At 32.0% G+C, this 24697-nt stretch overlaps 1 protein-coding gene across 1 annotated transcript in view; it reads right to left on the reverse strand.

The window, feature by feature from the left end:
• The window catches only part of LOTGIDRAFT_208914 (hypothetical protein), a gene marked incomplete at its 5' end in the record, with an annotated part of 29793 nt that overhangs the window by 4221 nt on the left and 875 nt on the right, over positions 1-24697 (reverse strand). The window contains 18 exons of the mRNA XM_009053373.1: positions 910-1043; positions 1660-1745; positions 2085-2287; positions 2421-2545; positions 2849-2965; positions 3197-3409; positions 3568-3690; positions 3971-4189; positions 4423-4680; positions 4896-4998; positions 5245-5333; positions 5637-5767; positions 6102-6195; positions 6326-6498; positions 13061-13127; positions 13518-13684; positions 13871-14009; positions 14369-14473. Coding sequence (XP_009051621.1) covers positions 910-1043; positions 1660-1745; positions 2085-2287; positions 2421-2545; positions 2849-2965; positions 3197-3409; positions 3568-3690; positions 3971-4189; positions 4423-4680; positions 4896-4998; positions 5245-5333; positions 5637-5767; positions 6102-6195; positions 6326-6498; positions 13061-13127; positions 13518-13684; positions 13871-14009; positions 14369-14473 — 2546 coding nt within the window. The remainder of the gene's footprint in view (positions 1-909; positions 1044-1659; positions 1746-2084; positions 2288-2420; positions 2546-2848; positions 2966-3196; positions 3410-3567; positions 3691-3970; positions 4190-4422; positions 4681-4895; positions 4999-5244; positions 5334-5636; positions 5768-6101; positions 6196-6325; positions 6499-13060; positions 13128-13517; positions 13685-13870; positions 14010-14368; positions 14474-24697) is intronic.

Consider the following 24697-nt stretch of genomic DNA (forward strand, 5'->3'; position numbering starts at 1 on the left):
ATCATGATACTACCTTCATCTTCAAGAACAATCTGCATCAAAAATTCAAAATGACTGCCTCATCACCCATTCTGAACACAAAGATAATGATATTTCTTGATTCACTGAGATAATAGGGTCAAATTTCTTTTTTTTATCTCAAATCAATAAAAATATTAAAAATTGAAAACAAATGGTTCTAATCATGTAAGCAAAATCAAACTTTTCTACACTATGAAAATTAAATCTTAAAGATCAACAACAAAAAAAGAAAGCGGGCAATTATTTTAAAGAATTAATTTTTTAAAAAGTGTTTTTTTTTTCCAAGACAAAAATGTGAACTAGTTAGTTGTTGAAAAAGGCAAGTGTTAAAATTTTGATTCTTAATTTTCAGATCTGGCTTGATAATCAAAGCTACGATGACAAGGTAAGGGAGCCAACTAGCAAGGCTATGAGCATGCAGGAAGTAAGTCACCGTCAAATGAACAACCAGTACCACAGAAGGGGGGTGAGTGATTTTTAATTTCAAACTTTTTTTTAACTGGCTGGACGACACATTGGTTTAGCCTCTAAACAAACTTTCAAGAGGCGGATCAGATCGGCAGCTATTTGTAGCTTGGATTCCAAAATGTAGCTAAAGAAATTTGTATATATCCAACACAGCTTCAATAACTGCCATGGATCCGATAAAGTAGGTGCCGATCCGAGTCCAGTTACACCATCAATTTCAAACAACTTCACCACCCTTGTGTCGTACCTGTGTTGCTCTTACCATGCAAGCATAGAGCCAGTATCTGACGTCAATTGTTCCAAAACTTGCCTCGTAGAAAATAACACCACCCCTTCTAGTGATTAACGAATAAACGTTACGGTTGTCACACGGCAAGCAAACTTCCTGAACATCAAGCCTCAAATCATTGGCTGCCTTACCTGTTCAGAGCATTCAACATCTCTATGACGACCAAAACTGATAAGGCCATCGTCATGGGTTTTGGATGCCGGAAGACACTGCAATCAATGCCTGCAAACATCTCATCTTGATTCAGACACTGTGCTTGATGGGTCTGTGAAATGGAACTAGTTAGCAACATGTTCAAACCAATACAATAAAACCTGCCCAACAGTGCCATACAGCAACTGTTGGGTAAAAATGGGGCATGCAGCGCAAAGGATGCAGTAAGGTCCACAGTTCTGAGAATCAGAATTGGTTCAATTTTACATGAAACATTCTGTGAAGATCTCAAAACAAAGGGACATTACTCTATCCTAAAACATAGCAGACGCTCGCAGCAGCAGCGCGCATGGAGCAGTTGATTTACCTGTTGAGAGCATTTAACATTTCAATAGTAACTAAGACAGATAAGGCCATAGTCATAGGATGTGGATTGGTAAAGATTGAACAATCGACACCTTTAAACATTTTCGGCTCAGCAGGACATTGCATATGGTGAGTCTGTGAAGGGTGGAAAAGTTAATATTAAAAAAAAGTTCATCATTAATACATACAACACAATTCTTCAAATTATTCATTAATGAAAAATTTCATAAATTCTTTTCTCATGATTTGAATTAAACAATTGACTCAGACTGACATTGATAGAACAAATTTTTACTTGATTTTTAAATATCAGAAAAATTTGGGTTTCCTTGCTGTACCACAAATTGAAACTGGTTTCTTACCAACTGATAGTAGTTGAGTCTGGGACCATGATCATAAACCATAAACCACCAGGCAGCAGATCCGACAGTAGCACAACCAACATATACTGAAATGAATAATCATTGGGAAAGATGTTTAAACAATGTTGGAAGTATTATTGCCAAGATCAGTTCATGCTTGGTAGTGTAATATTTAGTCTACAAACATATAAGATTAGTCTTCTTTAACAGGAGTTCAAAAGTCTGAGGAAATAATCATATTGAGATCATAGTATATGTATGGTGGACATGCACAATGCAAGGATCCAAGAAAGTCATCTTGGAATAAACAACTTGTTCAGCAGTTGTTCTATTGGCAAACAGTGCTATGGAGAATAGCTTCAACAAGATCCATGATCCCTTAACTATACCTAACATACAACCGGTCAAAATATATCTTAACTTACTGCCAATAGCCATGTATCTGAAGAACAACCATCCTGTAATAAGACCTTCTTTTGGATTTCGTGGTGGTTTCTTCATGATGTCTAAATCTGGAGGATTGAAACCAAGAGCAGTGGCAGGGAAACCATCAGTTACCAGGTTGACCCACAACAGTTGGACAGGAATTAAAGCCTCAGGGATACCAAGAGCAGCAGTTAAGAAAATACTGAAATACAAGAGATAAACAATGAGGAAGTTACAGATAAACGACCAACAGATCAACTGAAGAGATTTCAAATATCTTAAAAATAATTTTAGCAGCAATAATGGAAAATTTATTAAATGCTATGAAAACTTACCAGACTACTTCACCAATATTGGAAGAAATCAGATATCGAATAAACTGTTTCATGTTACTGTAAATAGCACGACCTTCCTCAACAGCAGCAACAATAGAAGAGAAGTTATCATCAGCCAATACCATCTGTACACAGTGGTTAAGGATTACATATTTTCCACAAAAGAGTCATATTTAACCCCCCAAAATTTTAAATGTGTTAATAAATTTGACTGAGGAAATAAAATACTTAAAAATCCACATCTGAGACAATGGGGTTAAAATGCCTATATTTGCAGCAGGATCATAATGTCAATGAATACTTTCATTATACATGGAACTTTTATATCATATATGAAATTTTACAATCCAATCCAATCCAGATTTCATATTAAGTGTAAATTTATAGACAACACAAGTATAGCCCATGCTCATGAAGTAGTTTGTAACTTGAAAGTTATTTGAAAGGATATCAGCAGCAGATTTAGCTACAGCAGTACCAGAACCCATAGCAATACCAATTTCAGCTTTCTTCAGGGCAGGAGCATCATTGACACCATCACCAGTCTATAATAAACAGTACATTTTAATTTGGAATTCCTTGTTTAATAGAAAAAGTTCACTTTTCATAAGATCAGGGATATCCTTGTGTCAAATGATGTTTTATCATCACATGGAAGGGATAGTAATTACCACAGCCAGCAGAAAAGGTTTAAAATCATGGATGTCAAGTTACTTGGAGCTGGCAAGTGGCAAGGTTAGTTATTTCACTTTTAAGCTGTATTACTGAATACTCACCATAGCAGAAATTTCTCCCTCTCCTTGTAAAAATTCTACAATCTTTGATTTATGGGTAGGTTCTACACGAGCAAATAGCCTAGCTCTCATACAAGCTGCACGTTGTTCTTCTGGAGCCAGTTCATCAAATTCACGTCCAGTGTAAGCCAAACCATCTGTAGATTCATTTTCACCAAAGACACCAATACGTCTGCAGATAGCTTCAGCAGTAGCCTAAATAAAGACAGAAGAGATTGTGTCAGAATCTATCAAATAATGTGTCCCTGTAAATACCAGTTAATTAACCAAAACAAAACATCTTTGGAACATGAAAAGAAATTGATAAACAGACTGCTAATTCTGACATAACATTGATCCCAATTGAACTTTACCTTGTTGTCACCAGTGATGACAATAACTCTGATACCAGCAACAGCACAATTAACAATGGATTGTTTGACTTCTTCACGGGGTGGATCCAACATACCAACTACACCAACAAATGTCATGTTAGTCTGAAATAAAGATAATCAACATATTAAAACACAATTGGACAAAACTTCATAAAACTGCAAAAGGCATTTGAATTTTTTGACTTTCACAAAGGAATTCAAACTGAATGGCATAAAATTGTTTTAACAGATTGAAACTGGAACTTGCTTAGATTGAGCTATCACACTGGGGTACTGAAGGCAAAACATTGAAACTTTAGATATAAATCCAGGCAGCCAAATTACTTTGGCAGACAAATTACTAATCTAATGAGAATTTCTGTGCTAATATATTAAAACCAACCTCATACTGGATGAACTTTCTCGAGTCTTCCAAGTCCATGTCTTCAATTCTGGGTGGGTTATCAATAGTAGCTAAAGCAAGACAACGTAAGGTATCTCTTCCAGTACCATAGATCTTCACTTGTTTGACAATTTCAGCCTTGATAGCAGGTGACATTGGTACTTTGTTGGCTCCGATACGAACATGGGTACAACGATCCAATAAACCTTCTGGAGCTCCCTGAAATATAGCAAATAAATTCAGAATAATAACACTGTCAAAATTGTTCTATTAAAACTACCAAATTTATATTTGAGACTTTTAAAGCCCAATCCGTTATAGACTTTTCTATAATTTAATCAAGCCCTGTTGCTGTTCGTAAAATTTACACGTTAAGAAATCTAGTATTTTACTGAAACAGATTAGAATAAATAAAAGCTGTGGATCGTATATTAAAGACATAAAATTCTTACCTTGCAGAACATTCTGGCGCCATTGGCAATTCTGGTTGGTTTGTTAGGAGCAGCATACACACTCATAGATTTACGATCTCTGGAGAATTCCAAAGTGACTTCCTTATTCCACATTTCTTGGATGACTTGATTGGCACAGGTACAGTTTTCACGTTTGGTCAGTCCAGTTCTATCAGTGTTGTACACATTCATCTTTTCACACAATACAGTCAGAGCAGTTTCTGTAGCTTCACCAACCTTTTCAAATTGATCTTTGGCCTACAAGATTAAATAACAGACATTAGTCTTTGGTATTCTTCTATATATTTAAAGTGTATGTAGGAAGGATTGTCTGTACAACTTCATGGACATAACAGAAAAATTGGGAAGGGGACAAATGGAAATAAACTAATGTGGCAAATTTGGAAGGGGGAAAATGGGAATAAGCCCTAGAGACCTTTGCCAAAAAGCTAACAAAAAGATAAACAACTTACATCATTGTAATCTACACTAGAGTCATTACACATAGCACAAATAACAGCCACTTCTTCTAATCCTGGGAAATCACCACACTTAATCTTACGACTTTTATAAAAGCTGAAAATATACAACAGATCAATTATTAGCTACAATAACACATTTGATGACAATGTACATCATGTCACTACTGTCACCTTTTAGAATTCCTATTCATTTTGAGAAAACAAATTCATGGCTACTGAATTGACTACATGTATTTCAACTTGGATGTTATACGTGTTGAACAAAATTATTATTCAAGAGCATTTCACTTTAGAGCACTTATTTCAAGCAAATATTGGTTGAATGTCAAGAAATACTCACATCTCTCCTTCAGGTGCGTAGGTAGAACCAGTAATTTCAAACTGACTAGTTTCAATCATATTTCCTTCAATCTTACTGAACAAGAACATCTGAAAAATTCATCAGTTTTGCCATAAAATGGTTATTTATAAAAGCAAAAATACTATCAGAAAGGACAAAATTGAGAACATAAGAATTGATCATTATCCACTCAAGTCTGCTCAAAACAAATTCCATAAAGACCTATAAGCTCAGACTAGGAATATTCTTTCTAAGATATCACGACTCAGTAAGACAAAATCATAAATACCCCATAAGATCAAGACTATTGTTTCACACAAAACCTATCATTTTATCAGTCGAAGCTGGATGTTAATGGATACAATTAGAAGAAAACAAGTGTTTGAACGTACCTTGCACACAGACATTTGATTAGTTGTTAATGTACCAGTTTTATCTGAACAGATAACAGAAGTACAACCTAATGTTTCTACTGATGGTAAACTTCTTACAATAGCATTCTTCTTGGCCATTCTTCTGGTACCTAAATATATTTTTCAGAATGCATGATTTGGATTATAGCTTGAAAAGAGTTTCTGTAAACCAATGACCTCTCCTGTCTGCTCATCAAATTTCTCATCTGTATGTTTGTAATCCATTATATTTATGGATATATACATGTAGGCCTACTTTATAATATAGCAATTTCCTACACTTATAATGAAGATGGTCTTTATAAGATCAATGCATCACATGATGCTTTCAGATTCACTTTGTCATGAACAATTTGGTACTCTCCTTCAGGTAGAAGCAAAATTGACAATTTTTTCATGCTGATGGTTCAATTACTTGAAAGTGAAAGTAAGGATGACTCTTACCTAAAGCCAAACAGGTTGTGATGACAGCAGGTAAACCTTCTGGAATGGCAGCTACAGCCAGGGCAACAGCAATTTTAAAGTAGTAGATGGCACCCTGAAATAGGACAATGAGACTATATAAAAAATTGAAATCCTTTTTTCCAAATGTTCTATCTCATTCTCTACAAAAGTAAAATCTTTCTCACAAAGCCCTTTCCCTCTAAAAAAAATTGCTCATAACTTACCCTCATCCAGGAGCCACCATGAGCAGGATCGTTGAAGTGACCGATATTAATGGCCCAGACGGCAACACAGATAACAGTGATAACCTTGGATAACTGTTCACCAAATTCGTCAAGTTTTTGTTGAAGGGGAGTTTTTTCAGTTTCAGTGTCCATCATTTCATTTCGGATTTTACCTGAAATAAACAGACATGTCAAGTTAAGAATATGAGATATAGGTATAGGCAGGCGTAAGAATGGCAATAAAACTCTAGAGCCAAATACTATTTCTTAAATTATCATAAGTAAGAATATTTGAAGTGTCTATTGTTATGTTTAAATATGTAAGCTTATATATATTTTGTTGTTGTTAAATACTGAAGTCTAGTTTATATCTACATGATTGTGTACGCTAATATAAAACTAAAACTGCTGCCACTCACTCATGATCTTCGCTAACTTAGCATCACTTTTGAAATCTACAAAGCTAATTATTTTCAATTGGCAAATGTTTGATGGAGTTTAATTTTGTTGGCTATTTTCACTATCTAATCATGTTTATAGTTCGAACTGAATTGGTAAATTTGGGAAATTAAATGCTATATTGCAAAGGTCTTGAAATCAACTAAATACTTCTAAAGATAGAACGTTCAATGGCAATATTTTCAACAGAAATAAACATGGAAGATGTTAATAAACTAGCGAAATAACAGAAATATTTCACTTTCTATCGAATGCTAAGTTTTGAAATACAAAAGCTGGATGAAGATGGCAGATGTCAATGTGAAGCATAATGTATTATAACATAGGTTTGTAAACAAGGATGTAATATTTTTTGTAAACAATTTTGTATACTAAGAATATATTAAGATACTGGGAGTATAATGAGATGTTATTGGCAATGATCAGCTAATATCTGCCTCAGACCACTACAAGTTAGATACTGTTCTATTTTCACTGGCAGACACACAATGAAATCAGGTGATGAAATTGATAGCTTCAGGTACAGAATACTGGAGTCTATTATAAGCCATTAGACGTTTTTCTTGTCAGAATTTATCATGGCTTCTTCATTATCTAAACAAAAATTTGGAAACAAGACGCTCAAAACAGCTGGCTTGATGGGAAGACGCAAACAAAAAAAATAGAGCAGCGCAAGGAGGGCTGTGTTTCTTTAAATACCACAAGTTATATATTTATAATACAAATTACACTTTCTGCCACTCTTGAACAGTGAAGATAAGAGTTATCCCCCTTCATTGGTATTCTCTACTAGAAATACTCTCATCTGCATGTCCTTGCCTTATTTGGAGCTGGCAATCTTACAGCGGGCAAGGTGAAAGCAAAAGGCCAAAGATAATTCCTTGAGTATTCAAAGATCGGAAAATGGTGCCAAATGTTTGAACTGTTATCTTATCAGCCGGCAGCATTTAATTATATCATTATATTGGAGATAATATATAAAGTTATAGGTAGAAAAAGAACATGTAGTGTATTGAAACTGATAACATTAGAAGATATTGTCTTACATGTCTGCTACTAGACTCAACTCAATTCACGTGCAATGGTTAAAAAAATCATCTTGCTTGTTATTTCAAGAATATTTTCTTGGTATCTTTTCAAACCATGTGGTCATTGCCATTTGAGAAACTTTTTATGAAATGTCAAACTGTCAAGTTTTGTGGCTTTTTTGATAATTCAGAGATATTTTTAGCCCACTTTAATTAGGTTCAATTCAGCCTCACATTTTTTCCTTTCTTACTTTGGAACTATATTGTAATCACGAAATACTGTGTTACATTGCTTAAGATATTAAACTTAAGAAAATGATGTAAAATAAGAAGATGGATTTTTTGCAAGATAACATACATTTTCTCAACATATCACTTACTACGAAGAAAGTAAGAAATTGCAAACTATGTTGCATCTTGAAAAACAAAAAATTCAATTTCAAGTCAGAGAATATCATTAGATGTAGGAATTGCAGGTTTTAGCATTAAGTTATGAAAGCACAGGCACAGGAATGTAGGCATAACCACCACTGAGAGAGCATTGCCTGTGCAGTTAGTTTAACCCAATGATAAAGATGCTAGATTCAGTAGAATTATAGTAAGATAACTAATAAAGAGCAGTTTTGGTAAAACTTAAGGTAAAATATTGAAAATGACCTTGATTAAAGTACATCTTAATGGAAATTGGCATTGGTACCATCCATAACTATTGAGCCTAGCCAACTGTTAAAGCTTTTATAATCTATATATCTATTATAAACATATGTTGATAGGTAATAGTTACCTATCTATCTTCGTTATATACCATACTACCTTAGTACTTTTATTAATAATACCTTCATTTTATACAAGCAATGAGATCTCTACTTACATTCTTAATATACACTTGTCAAATCTTCATTTTCTAGGTTTTGAAAAAATTGCTTTTTATTTAGATGATGAAAGTTGTACAAGGCCAAAATTTGACCGTTTTTACACGTATGTCCAGTAGGAAGTTGGTATCCAAAATGGTGAATATATTCTATTTATATTGTGTTACTTGTAACTTTTTTGCAGATCAAAATTAATTGGAAGTCTATTTTCTGAAATTTTCTCTCTAATTAAGGCTATTTGTGACACAAATGAACATGATACCACAACCAAATATAAAACACAAACTAAAATTAGATTTCGTGATCTAGTTTATGTAAGAGTACCTTAAATATCACCTACATTTATATTTTTATTTGGTGGTTTCAGTAATTCATTCATTAACCTTGATATATATCTCATAATTGTTTTTTTAAAAGATTATTAAATGATTATTTTTGTTTCATATCATATTCTTCAATCATCTATATATATATATATCTAGAGTTAATTTATTTTTAGATTATTTTATGTTTCTATTTTATGTAGTAAAAGTATTTTTAAATTATATGTTTTTACTCTATTTTCAGTCAATGACTTAATTGCGTGACCTCCACTTACATTCTTTTCAAAGATAAAGGCTGTCCTGCACTCAGACAAAAATCAAGAGTTATTTCAGGGCTAAAATAAGGAATTTAATAACTATATTAGAGCAGTTTTAAACATCTAAATGGATTATTTTGGCGCATTTGACACTAATGAGTGGACCACAGCCATATACACCACCACGGCATGCGGATGGTAAATATTCAAGATATTGGGGCAAGGGCAAAAACTCTGCTTCTAACGGTCGAAAAAAGCTCAAATTCGGACTTGATCTTCGTTTTATGAATATGTATACACATACTGAATTTCATTTGATTCCATCAAAAAATCTAGTTTGTAGAGCGTTTACAAGTGTTAATTGTTTGACGGATGGACCGCTGGACAGTTTTTAGAGTGTTTATGAGCAATTGATGTTGATAGAAGCACTTACTGTATAGAGGTTAAAGGGCGATAACTCCTCAAAACTGATGTAAGAGGCCTAAATCTTGAAAAAGCCTTAAATTTAATCAGAAGTATACTTCACTTTTTCAAACCCTTCAATTTAGGTCCAATAATATCCATTTTAAGTTTCATCAAAATCGGTTGAAAACTAGGAGAGTAATAGCATATTCAAGATTTTGGGGCAAAGGCAATAACTCTGTTTCTAACGGTCTAAAATAGCTCAAATTCAAATTTGATCTTCGTTTTATGAATATGGACCAACAGACGGACAGGGGTGTTGACAATACACGTCCACATAGAGAGATGTGGGCGTATAACATCGTTCTGAGGTTTTTTGATCTGTGCCAAAGGTGCCATGATCAGAACAGTTACCCAAAACACTTGTCAGAATTGTCTTTTCATATATATGCTAGAGAATACATCAACATGTTGTGCCAATAAGAGTAGAAGTTATAATTTGTTGTCAAGTCATCACTCATCAAGTGAAGTTTATCGGTGAAAACAGTAAATACATACTAAAGTCATGTAAAATATGGTTTTCATCTTCTGCAACTCGGCACTTATTTGTTTTTCTAGATATATGTGAGTTTTTGGTAAAATGATACTAAATACTAACATTGCTACATAAAAATGATACTATGTATAATAACCTTATCTACTTTACAAGTGTTAAATGCCTATCCATGTCAATGACCATATCCATTGTGCCGGTGTTATATCTAGATCCATGTCACTAACCTTATCCACCTTGCTGTTGTTTTATGTCTAGATCCATGTCAATAACCTTATCTACCTTGCTGGTGTTATATGTCTAGATCCATATTACTAACCTTATGCACCTTGCTGTTGTTATATGTCTAGGTCCATGTCAATTACCTTATCCACCTTACTGGTGTTATGTGGCTAGATCCATGTCCATAACCTTATCTACCTTGCTGGTGTTATATGTCTAGATCCATATTACTAACCTTATCCACCTTGCTGTTATATATATCTAGATCCATGTCAATAACCTTATCTACCTTGCTGGTGTTATATGTCTAGATCCATGTCAATTACCTTATTCAACTTGCTGGTGTAATAAGGCGAGATCCATGTCAATAACCTTATCTACCTTGCTGGTGTTATATGTCTAGATCCATGTCAATTACCTTATTCAACTTGCTGGTGTAATAAGGCGAGATCCATGTCAATAACCTTATCTACCTTGCTGGTGTTATATGTCTAGATCCATGTCAATTACCTTATTCAACTTGCTGGTGTAATAAGGCGAGATCCATGTCAATAACCTTATCTACCTTGCTGGTGTTATATGTCTAGATCCATGTCAATTACCTTATTCAACTTGCTGGTGTAATAAGGCGAGAACCATGTCAATAACCTTATCTACCTTGCCAGTGTTACGTGTCTATATCCAAGTCAATCACCTTATCTATCTTGCCGGTATGTCTAGATCCATGTCAATAACCTTCACAATTTTGTGAATTCATTAATCAGTCCTGCCTCCTGCTTTTTTAAAACAGTTTTGATCAAAAGTGAGCTTATTGTCATTTGATGTTAACTACTGAATTGCACATAAATATAGAATAGAATGAATGAAAACAGCATCCTAACAATTTGCTAAATAAACAAAGTGGAGCAATATGTCTTGACACAATGAAGAATGTGATATTGAGAGGTGAAATTGAAAGTAAGAAAGTTGGTACTTGAGTCATCATGTCTATTATTATAACAACTGTAGAGAATGGTAAAGGTCAACCTAGGGTGTATGGTGATGTATATAGAAATAACCAGGTGAGAATCTTCAATCTTACAATGTTATACAGGTCACATATAAACATTTTATATTGCTTGAATTTATTATGTAATAAAATCTATAGCTGGCATGCTCACACAGTTTGCTAATTTGCAACTTTCAACTAAAAACTCCATATGGCTTACTAGGTTGTAATAATTAATTCAGGTGATTTTAAGCGTTTGAGATGTAATAATTCAAGTGATTTTAAGTGTTTGAGATGTAATAATTCAAGTGATTTTAAGTGTTTGAGATGTAATAATTCAAGTAATTTTAAGCGTTTGAGATGTAATAATTCAAGTGATTTTAAGTGTTTGAGATGTAATAATTCAAGTGATTCTAGGTGTTTGAGATGTAATAATTCAAGTGATTCTAGGTGTTTGAGATGTAATAATTCAAGTGATTCTAGGTGTTTGAGATGTAATAATTCAAGTGATTTTAAGTGTTTGAGATGTAATAATTCAAGTGATTCTAGGTGTTTGAGATGTAATAATTCAAGTGATTTTAAGTGTTTGAGATGTAATAATTCAAGTGATTCTAGGTGTTTGAGATGTAATAATTCAAGTGATTTTAAGTGTTTGAGATGTAATAATTCAAGTGATTCTAGGTGTTTGAGATGTAATAATTCAAATGATCCTATATTGAGTAGAGATGTTTTTGTTTTTTTTAGATGCTTGAGATTATGTCTTAGGTATTTTCAGAGCTGAATAAAGAGATGATATGCACATCTCTGATCTTAAAGCTCTGCATGAGACTTGGCACTAAGTCTGCCTATGCAATCAGGACCCACCAAACATGAAAACATGTCTTTTATTGAAACCATGACAAAGCAAAAGCATAGTCGGAAAGCAGCGTTCCAGACGTGCAAAAACATTAATTAATATATCTCAGTAAGATAAATTCCAGAACCAGATCTTCAAAACAATTATTTTGATGAGTTTTGCAAGAAATTTAACTAAATTAGCATATTAATTATCTAATGAAAATGCATCATAGTATATATATCTGGCAAATTAACAAATAATGGCAGCTTTCAACGGTAAAATTTCAGCATTTATAAATGCCTTAATGTTTATAAGCAAACTAATAAGAACATGTGGAGATGTTTAGAGAAAGAAAAGTATAATAAATAAAAACAAAAAGAAACCTTTCTATCTTGTCTATCAATATGAAATGGATGGCTGCCAAACTTAGATTATACTGACATTGAACTAAATTCTTTCAAGTTTCTATTTTCAAAATCAAGAAAATAACTACTATAGTCAGAGAAAATGTCAAAATATATATAAATTCAATATATCCTCATTGAACTCAAATCTATATATTGCAATGCCATTTTGAGTTTTTCATTGTTGTCAATATAAGATTGGGATATTCTCTGTCATTAGGCTTGCAAAACTAATTTCAGGAATATGTTGTGGAGTGGATAAATTATCCAAAACAGACATAATTGATTTTTGGATAGTCAGGTGTTCAAGAGACATTGTCCAGCACATTTCAAATTATTGGAGACATCAATATAGAAAGGCACCTTGTTAAACAAGTACTATTACTCACCAATTTCAGTATTTAATCCAGTACCAATGACAATACCACGGCATTTACCAGCAGCAATATTAGTACCCTGGAAATAAACAGACAAAAATAACATCATTCATTACAGTTTAGAAAAGTCCAACACTGTAATATAAGAGATTTTCATTCAGTATTCTGTGATATTTTTTATTCTTATTACAGTAAAAAATATGTAAAGTATTTTTCTTAAGATTACTGAAGAGTAACTTGACAAAGGGGGAAATTTTCACTTAGGAATACTTACAGACTAAAGGACACTAATTACTTAAAAAGAAGAGGACACTTCTCTATAAATTATATCCAGATTGCTTATTGGAAGATATTTTCTAGAAATTACTTACAGAGAAGAGGACATTTTCTAGAAATTACATGCAGGGAAGAGGATATTTTTCTAGAAATTACTTACAGAGAAGAGGATATTTTTCTAGAAATTACTTACAGAGAAGAGGATATTTTTCTTGTCTTGATTGACAGATCGTGGATCGGGAACAGCATCTGTATGTTTCAATACACTGACACTCTCACCAGTCAAGATAGCCTGATCTACACGTAATGTAGTAGAATAAATAGCTATAACACGGATATCAGCTGGAACCTTGTCACCAACTGAAAATACATAAAATATCAGAATTAAAGAACAAGCTAATTATGAATTATTTGAAGAAATGAAATGGTCTTTGACATTTCAGTTGGTTAAAGCTACAAATTTGAAGTCTGTTTGGTTAGCTTAATCTGTTCTCATTCCCCAGAGTGGTCTTTGGTTTTAGCATCAACTCAATTCATGAAACTAACCTGAAACTTCTGTCAGATCTCCAGGAACCAAGTTACTAGCTCTGATTCTCTGAACACCTTTATGGTTTTGTCGGATAACTTTGGCGATTTCAGGCTCATATTCCTTGAGAGCCTCAATGGCACTTTCTGCATTTCTTTCCTGAAAAATTAGAATTTCTCCATTAAATTGACAAAAGACAAAACCAATGTTATATAAAATACAGACTCCATATGATCACAATTTTATTAAGAATAACTATGGCTCTGTAACCTAAACCAATGTTATGTTATCTTATTCAAATTCTATTATTACGGCAGACTTTGACCGCTGGCAATAACTATCATTATGATTCTGAATCAAGCCATTTCTATTGTTGGAATTATTGATACTATGCTGCACATTAGTGGTAATATCAGCAATGAATTACTGTTCATTTCGCCAAACAGCGTAATTCTGTACCACATTTCTGTGGAACAATCTGTTCCCCTCTTTCCAAATTTGAATACATATGAACTCACCTGCCACACACCAACAATAGCATTGGCAATTAAAATAGTTAAAATAACAAAAGGCTCAACAAAGGCTGTGATCTGTTCTTCTGTTTCTTCAAACCAAGCTAAAACCTGAAATCAATAAAAAATAGTTTTTATTTATTGAGGTGTAAAAACCTGGCTGTCTACATTATGACACATAAAAACACTGGCCCAGCTGTCACCAACAACTAGTGTGAATGAATTAGTTTACATTTAGTGTTCCCATCAATGAACTATATATATAATGCGGCATTGATATTAACTACACAACAGTCTGTGCTGTAGATGTTCACTGAAAAACACAATGTTCTGAAGTGTACAATGAAGAAAATTACAGAATAGCCCTACGATGTCAAAAGTGAATTATTTTCCTTCTCAACTCTCCGAATATGCAGAATCTTGCATATCAGACATACTTTATGTCAAAAACTTCAAACTACTGACACATTTGTAAAAGGAAGTAGAGGTCATTAACCTGATGTGACTTTACCCTTGTGAGACGGAGGTTTAACGCATTGATATAGTTTTGATCTAAACAGAAAATCAATATAGAAATTCATTATTCGAATCATACTATAAAATAGGTTATTAACTTGTTGTATGATATGTTACAGGTTATTTACAATCTAGCAAAACAATACTTGAACTCAATATCCAGTTACCAAATAGAACATTATATCTTTCTCTATATAAATTTACTTTGATCAAATCACATTCTTCAAAATCTGCACTGACCAATGAGAAAGCAATGCTGGAAAAACACCATTTTATTTTCAACCAAAAGATCAACACTTTTATACTCAAAAGAAAATTTACGAAGTTATTGGCTTAATTCATCATTGTAAAACAAGAGTTAAGTCACAAATGATAACTATATGGTAATGAAGTGCAGTTTCTCAAATTTCATCTCATTTAAAATCAACTATAATCCAATAAATGATAAATGGGTTTGACATATTGAACAGAATTTATATAATGTCGAGATAATCTCCATATTCAACAAGAAATAAAACTGACATCAGAAAAGGTCATGAAAGAAATTGGGTCTGTGTGAATAATGGCCCAATAAACTGAATGCAACCAATATATTATATAATAAAGACAGGCTTTGTTCAAACAGAACTCTTTTAAGGCAATATCTCAGAACAGACAAATAAATACCTCCACAATAACTAGTTCAATTTCATTCTGGAAGATTATTTCCTTTCAGACAATTTATCTAGCTTTATTTTGTATAAATTTAACAACTGATTTCAGAATTGCAGAAGAAGAAAACCAAAAAAATATTTCAAACTTTTTAGACATGATAAAACTTTATATTTAATTATCTGTTTGTATGGGATTTAGTTGTCATAGTGTCACCCATTGGCAACGGAAAAAGTACAAAAACTGTAATTGCCTTCGGTTGACATAACTCATTGAAAACCATGGAAAACATCTTGAAATGACAAATGGATGAAGTACCCAGAAATTCTAGTTAGAGGAAGGAATCAATGTAAGCTATGTTTAATCTGTAACAATATACAGAGACTAGACAGAGTTTATAGTTCTATAATCTATAAAATACTAATGGCTTTACAAATAACCATCTAATTATACAAATAGCAGACAAAAAACTTTACCAAACGCACAATTTACATTCCAAATTGTCTTAACAGAATTAAAACAAAATTTTAACCACAAACTAGTTTAAAACATTTTTCTCTAATTACTGGACATCCGAGAAACGCAAGTGATGTCTAACCGGCTTTTCAATACTATATTAAACTTCCATACCTAAATGTAAATTGATAACAGGTAAATTGATCAGAATATTACTTCTTACACCTGAACCAAGTGAACAGTAATATGCTGCCTGACAGGCCAATACATTGCCATAAATCATAAATTGTTTTAAATAATCATAATGATATTTTGACATTTTGACGAATGATTTTAGAGAAATTATTTGAATGGATATGAAATCAAGCACTTAGTGTAAGATCTACGCCTCTTTGATTTGATTTTGTATTCAATGGTTAACACTCACACTCCAGTTCCTTTGAGTTTTTTGTGCACTAAAAAGTCACATATTCACATGTGCATTTCAATACTTCACGAGTGTAAGTATATATTATAAATATCATGAGTAACAAAATAGCAGAGAGTGTAAGTCTATAATCTGAAATTTTTTTAAAAACACATTTGTCATCAAAGACAATAACTCTCAGTCTCAAATACAGACAAGACTCCATATAAAGTAATATTCTAGAGGCTTATACCCAAGAGTATACTCAATAAAGATCTAGACTGATTGAAAGATTGAAACTAAGTACTGACTAACAGTTAGATATTGAGTGACCAGAATTCATTATAAACATGTCAAATTTTCAAGAAATGAATAGATAACTAGTGACTTTTGTTATAGGAATATGACTTTCAATTTCAACCAAAACAAAAGAAATATATAGACCTAGAGGAAAGAAATAGATCGATCTTATCTATAACTCTAGAGTACAAAATCACAGGCAATATATTACCACACTTTATAGAGTGTATCCAATCAAGCTATAAATATCATGCATTCATTTTTCAAACATTCAAAGGATGATCCAATCGTATCCAACTGCAATAAACAAACATCTCACTCCATAAATTTTCTACCTTGAGCTATTAATCAATGCTCATAATATTTTTTAATTACAAATTCTTTCTATTATCTTTTGACATTAGTAAATGGTATATATGATCAGATAAATCCCCTTCCTACATAATTAATGATTGTATTGAAAAATATTCTAATCTCTCCTTGCAGCGAGCTGAGATAAATCATATCTGAAAACTAAGATACTGAGAGTTTCTATTTCAGACTTAACCATGTAGAAAATGAAGATAAATTTCACTGAGCAGACGATAGAGACTTATAGAATTGACAGATTATTATTTTATACTATCAATTCCAGGGTGAAATACGGTGAAAGTATGATAACTGTATTCTTAACAGACTATTATGAAAATTGCGTTAGAGAAATGGGAATATTGAACTATGTGACATTAAATAAACTATAAGATTTCAACTAAAAAAACAATCAAATCCACAGTTCTATCATTTCAAAGTAACATGAAAAAACTGCAAGGTTGTTCTGGAAAATACAATTCAATTTAATGTTCTTTCATTTCAAAGAAAAATCCACCTACATAAAACTTGACATTGATGTTTGTTATAAACTGTTCTACACATGATAAAAAGTATGTAAAAAAAAACTGAATATGCAACAAACAACATAATGGATAGATAAAACATTCTGTGTAAGCATTGCATATAATACAAGTACCGGTACTGAAACTTGCCAAGTCTCTTCAGAAGTTCTATAAGTTATTTTAAGACATTTATTACTAAATAATAGCCTTCTCTCTATAACAACAGCCATCTTCATGTAAAAATATTAGACATTCTGACAAACTTAAAATTCATTAGAAATTTTGAACGATGTACCGCAGCAATTATCACATTTATATAAAAAATATGTTCTGTTGAGTAGAGTTGAGTGAAGTGTTAGGCGTTTTAACACCCTCATATGACCTTGTCTGCCAATTTCTCTGTTATTATGTCAGTTTTAATATTAACCAGATTACTAAATTTCAAATAATTTTAAATTATCAACACATCTTATTTTATGGCCAAATTGAAATAGCATCAAAAATCAATTCTCATGAGAATTTTAACTTCGATTTTAATACAGTTTGTGATTTACACTTCAATAACAGTACTTAATGTGGCCTTCTTTGGTATAGAGCACAATGCCAATGGAATTCATTACATCATCAATGCAATGAAAAAATCTCAACCTCATAAGCTTGACAAAGAGATGCCATTGGTGTTTCAAATAATAGATAATTTAATTTTGCTCATATTTATAAATAGCAAAGAAGGTAGGATTTCTACTTGATCAGTCTCCTTGACAATTGCAGTACAAGCTTCACCTATTTATGATTGAAATAAGATTGACAGAGCTTAAAGAAATGTTTGACAGAGGTTTTATTAATAGATAAGTCACCATGCCTGTCAATCTATAAAAAACTTCAATGTGTTCTTTCCTTTTTTAATTCTAATACCATCAAAACAGATAATAAAATGTAAAACTTCTATCTTACGGCTAACTAACCCTACTAGCCAGGAGACCATAATAAGACTTCAACTTTATCAGCTCTATATTTAGCTTGTAATTTCTAAAAATACTTCAATATGTTAAACTTCAGAAAATATTTCACTTAAAATTCAAATTGTGGTTTGTCAACATAACAAACTGTGAAGATTTATTGAATGACCGATGTTAACCTTGTAAAGTGGTGAAAATCAATGAATTCAAAGCATCTCTTGAAAATCTCAGAACTAAAAATAGTTGCAGGAATCAAATGTCAGACATGAATTCCACAATAGTGTACAGCATTCCTCGAGCAACAACAGATATTGTGCAAGATTCCACTTAAGGAAAGATGAGATTAGTTATTCCTGATATATTCCAAGACTTAATATAGATTTTATTTTTAAAATTAGCTTGTATTTCTTGAAATGGAAATATGATATATTAAATATATTGATTTTACAGCTCAACATGACTTAATCTTTAAAGATTGTAGATTACATAGAAAATAAAAATATAATTCTTAAAATTCTTAAAAATTATTATCTTTCAATTTCAAGCTTCAATAAATATTCAAAGTTTTATTCTTTATGTCTTGTTAAAATGATAATATTAACATTACCTGGTATATCAAATTCAAAAGTTAAATTCAAGTTAAAATTTGAATTTCTCTTCAATTTCGAAAAGAATTAAAGAATATTCATTTTTTTTTCTCAAAGATTTAGACCAAGGTCATATAATTTATTGAATTCCTAACTCGTTAATAAAATTCAAACCTCTGTGCTGATTGGATCAATGACATGCCAATCGATTTTGTCTCTATTTAATTATCGGATAATATATGCTTTCAGCAAGAACCAGGACTGTTGATTGGGCTGGATTACCAGTCATTAATATCACTTATCCAAATGTCAAAGAATATCTCAGAATTATGCATGACCAAAAACAATAACATTTTGAACACAAGATCTATAGCCTAGCTTTGAAATATGTTCTGTGAAACTCAAACAACTCGATTTGATAGTTGTGTCTGACAGCATATCTTTAATGTATGCTACAATATATTTATTCAACCTTATCTTTTTTATCAAATATTGTCACTTATCAAAACTTAGAATGAGAATAAGATTTGAACACACAAAAATGTCAAACTAGAATTTTTTGGGCTTTTGTACTGACCCATTTTCATTATCATTATTCAAGAAATGAGCCACCATTGTTGAATAAGCCATGTGATAACTAGTGTCCAGGTCAGATGAGAGGTGAAGTATGATAAGTTATATAAATCAAAGTACAGTAAACAAACACAACCCATAATATATTTACTAACAAAATCTTTCCTTGTGTAAACAATAGAAAAACTACTTATAATAGGATAAATAAATCATTTGGTAATTAATTTGTAGGTCACTTCATCTATAACCTTCAATAAATATATTATAACATGCTACACTTGTTTAAGATATTAACTTAAAAGTTAGTTTTTAGACTCTCATTATTTGCCACCAGATTTCCTGACAGGTATTCGCTTACCAAGCAGTGTCGAGTATGCAAACTCTTCGAGAAAATGCTTTTGGGGTTAACTTAAGTCTTTCCTTTTCTGAATATTTTAAGTGTATCAAAGAAAGAGACTATCAATTTTCACCATTCAAATTTTCAATCAGATGTATGTGATTCCTGCAATTCTACTAGAACTTAGTGTTTGATGACGATACTATAAGCAAAATATCCTTTATCATTCCAAGAACCACAGGCGTCTGAAAATTTGAATGATGCAAATTAATGCCGTCAGTGTCCCCAAATACTCATGAAAAATTTAGAAAACCCTTCAATGGAGTCAGCTACTATTTTAATATTCTGACTGTTCTTCCAAATGTCAGTTTTAAGTTTTAAGTAGCCAGTATCCAGCAATTACAGCCACCGTTATCCTGCAAGTCTTTGATTCCAAGCTAAATTAAATAATGGAATATTCCTCATTTGAATTCCGGTGAAGCAGACTGTTAAATGAATTAGATAAAAACAGGGAAACTTCATTAGAGTAGAGAGGTTGTAAATACTAGTTGAGCTGAGGGAATGACGCCGAGTTAACATCTAAATTCAGCCTGTACTTTGATAACTGTTTTAGCTCTTGTTTTCAATCCTTACAGATCAAATGAAATGGAGGAACCAAAACTTTATTTCAGTTTTACAAAACTGTTTGGGCATTATACTCAAACAACAATTTCAAAACTCATACTACCATATAAGATCTCAGGGTGCAAATGATCCATACATCACAGGGGTTTTCAACCTTTTGCTTCTTACCCCTTTAAGGATCCTTGATCGATTGCAATACCCTCCTTGAAAATCATTGCATTACACACTTAGTAAGCCTTGCATGCCTAATTCTGCTAGGTCAAGACCATAACAACAACAAGTTGACAACTCTAATGGACTAATACATGGATCAGTAACCACTCAAGAGGCATGTTGACACACCAATGAAGGATCATCATGCAGGTGCTCCAGAAGGTCTAGCATGTTTTTATTTCAAAAGTTGTCAGAGATAAAACAGAAAGCAAACATAATTTTGAAATTTGAACTCTCAAACAAATTGCAGTAATTAGTGAATATATCTGCTGGCGCTAGCATCATATAATATTCCACCTGTTACACACAACCAATATACTAGAGAGATATTCAGTGATATCTAGTTATTTACTGACTGTAGATATATTTACTCATTTTAATTATCAGTTAAACACAGTCAATGATTTGTATATTTAGTAAGTTTACCTCACGTGGGCTTTAAATGTTAATTGAAGAAGGCTTAAAGTTTATTGTATTTCAGAATTCAGAGAAACTCTAAAAAGAAAAATATCTTCAATTTCACCCAGCAATAAATAATATCAAAAGATTTGACTCAACCTTAATTGTTAAGGTAGAATCAATGACAGTGACAGGGGTAATTTTATTGATGCATGATAATTTAAATCTTTTTTTTAAAAGCTACTTGTTATACCTTCAGTTTGCTTAAGCAGCAGGTCCTTACCAATTCCTAATTTTTTCAAAATAAACATTGTGCCATTAATCATGTATATAAGAGCTTATCCAAATTCAATGTGAATTCATATTAAATTTATTTTTTTCAATGGAATTTTCTTCATTAGGATTAGTTCCAAATTCCAAGTGATTATTATTCTTTTATTTACTCAATGGCACTAGATATATGATGACGACTGATACTCCACTAAAAGAGATGTATGGTACCAAGAACCATGGTATCATTGCTATACCTGTATCTATTACCTAGCTACCTAACACATTACCATGGCAACACATTTAAATAACTCCACATGTCAGCACCTGTCATTACCCATTCTATATTACCTTTAATACCTCTAACATTGAAGAGTTCTCAACAAATAAACAATATGGGTAAACAAATGTAAATAGCAATTTTGTACAGAATTTGTATGGTGCGCAGCAGAATTATCTGATCTCACATACCAACTAAATGCGATTTGAACACAGAATTTGGGCTATTTAATGCCTATTTGCCATTCCATTTGTTATTTTTTTATTACGAGCCTTTTACCATCATTGTCAAACAATAAAAATATTGAAGAATTTAAAAAGGAAATCAAATAATATCAAAAGCTAAGGCCTTGAAAAAAGAAGCAATCTTTCTAAAGCTTGTTTACATCAAACTGTGTCCTGATGATGGATTTCATTCCCAAAACATGTGTAAACAAGATGGAAGTGTTCTAAAATCTATAAAATGTAACAAATCAAGTGATTTTTTATTGGAACAATGAAACGAGAAACTCCAGATGGTATTGTTAACGAATTAACAATCAATTGCATTAAAAAGAGAAACAGTTTCAAACAGTAACCAAATACCTCTTCAAATTCAAATAAAACTTGAACTTCAAGTCTACAAATAGCACACCTATTTCACTCATTTTTTTGTAGTGCAGTGTGCCAAAGACTCAACGCTACAAGCAATATTTTATCAGAAACAGACAACTAAAAACAACACAAACGATGAAACCGCTGATTAAATTTGCAGAATGATGACAAAGTTTCAGCAGAATTATGCAACAAATAATGTAATTATCTGCTGCCTCGATTATAAATTGCCTACTTCAGCAGTCTGCCAAAATAAAACTTCAGCAATTTAACGAACCATGTACTAAAGTGATTGGCATTCTTATTTCACACATCAACCTTCGAAAAATGCATTAACCAGGTCTTGTCTACTTTGATATTTACTTTAAAATGCAGATAGGATAGATCAATATTCACTCCAAATTAATTTGACATGAGAAAATCCAAACTACCAGTACTGGTTAATAGACTAATTAACAACTCAGTAAATTGGAACAATTGATTTCAATTCTTGTGAAATTATACCAGGAAGTCTCAATTGATCGCAAGTTCTTTGAAATTTTCATATGACTATGTCTACTGCAAATGCATTCCATGGTCATAGAATAATGCATGTAGAAAAAAGATACCAAGCTGGTACTCACAAATAGAAATCACAAGATATGCTCAGCTAAATATCAAGTCAAAATCAGGTTAACAGCCCTCCCATACTTAACCTTGAATAGCTTAAAACCTCCATAAAATTATAATCAGTGATATGTTTGATCAATAATAAATGAAATGTCAATAGAAAGTCAATAACACTATAGGTGAAGACATTATCAGACCAGAAACCACACCTAATGAGACATTATTGAAGACAAGACATTTCAGACAATTCTAGAAGAAATTTTCAATTCAAAATCATTAAATCAATTCAAATTATTTGAGTATAATGCAACACTTTCAATAATAACAATTGTACTTTTGGTTCCTTTGCATTAATAAATAAACGCTCATATGACCTGTCTAAAACCGCGGATCTGAATTTTTCTATGCAGAATTAACTATAACAGATCTAAATACAACTATTTCTTTTAGCAAAGCAGTTCAAAATGGCTTTTAAATGGTAAAAGCATAATTTGAAGATTTGAAGCAATATGATGATAAATAAAGTATACTTGAGAAAGTAAGTAAAAACATTTTCTGATTCAGAACTTTTCAATTAAAATCTCAGAACCAGCCAGTTTCGTCTTCAGAAATCTTTTGACACACAAGTAACCATGACAATCTCAACAACCACAGCTAGTGTTTATCAGATCATCTTTATTACAGGTTTCAAACTCATTATCAAATTACTCAATAATTATCAACCATGTAGACTCTAACATAGGAAAACAAGGAATACATTATTTCATAACATCAATTAACACCAGATCATGAACTTCCAGACCTTATCTTGACCACCAGGCTGCTAAATGATTTACACCACATCAACATAACTTATCAATAAATCATGCTGTCATAAACAATATTAAAGAAAGGCAACTGGAACAGTTTGATTTGAAGTGGATTTTGTACATGTGACCCAAACATATAACCAGATACATCTGTTTTAAAATGCAATCTGAAGGATAAGCTCATTCAACTAGAAAATATATTCAAATCGAATTCTAAATTAAATATTTACATATCAATGACGATATACTATTTCACTCCTGGAGTAATTTTTAGTAAATGAATATTCATATAGTTTCAATTGGTAAAAGCTTGGGTACTGTATTCTTCATAAAGTTTTCAAAAAATTGAAAGCAATCTTAGCTAACACAAGTGAAGTCCAAGAAAAATTGCTAAATTAATCCTGACGGAATTTTATAAATCTATGCCTCAAAATACTAATTTATATTGTGCCTCTTAAAGTTATATATGCAAGAAAATAATCAGATTTGCACAATGAAATGCTAGCTATAATTTAAAAACCTCAGAAAATAACTAATCCCATGAGGGATCAGAAATGAATTCTATTTTAAGTATTAAGGTTTCAACCATAAGATTTTTATGTTTTAGGTATGAAAAATCCTAGATTTATCTTACAGTATATAAACAGGTAGATCTCTATTCTTATCCAATTCTTTATTCTAAAATAACTTCAAAAGCAATGCCTCAATGAAATACTATTCTTCAAAACCTTACCAAGAACTTCATGGATCAAAAAAGGATGTAGACAATTCCAAATATATCATACCTAATGCTTCTTAAAAAAGTAGCCAATAACCCTAATCATCAGGAGTTTGTAAGAATAAGCAAGCTTTGGACTCTATACAAGCAAAGGAGATATGAT

Source organism: Lottia gigantea (genome assembly GCF_000327385.1).
Source record: "Lottia gigantea unplaced genomic scaffold LOTGIsca_2, whole genome shotgun sequence".
Taxonomy (NCBI): Eukaryota; Metazoa; Mollusca; class Gastropoda; family Lottiidae; genus Lottia; species Lottia gigantea.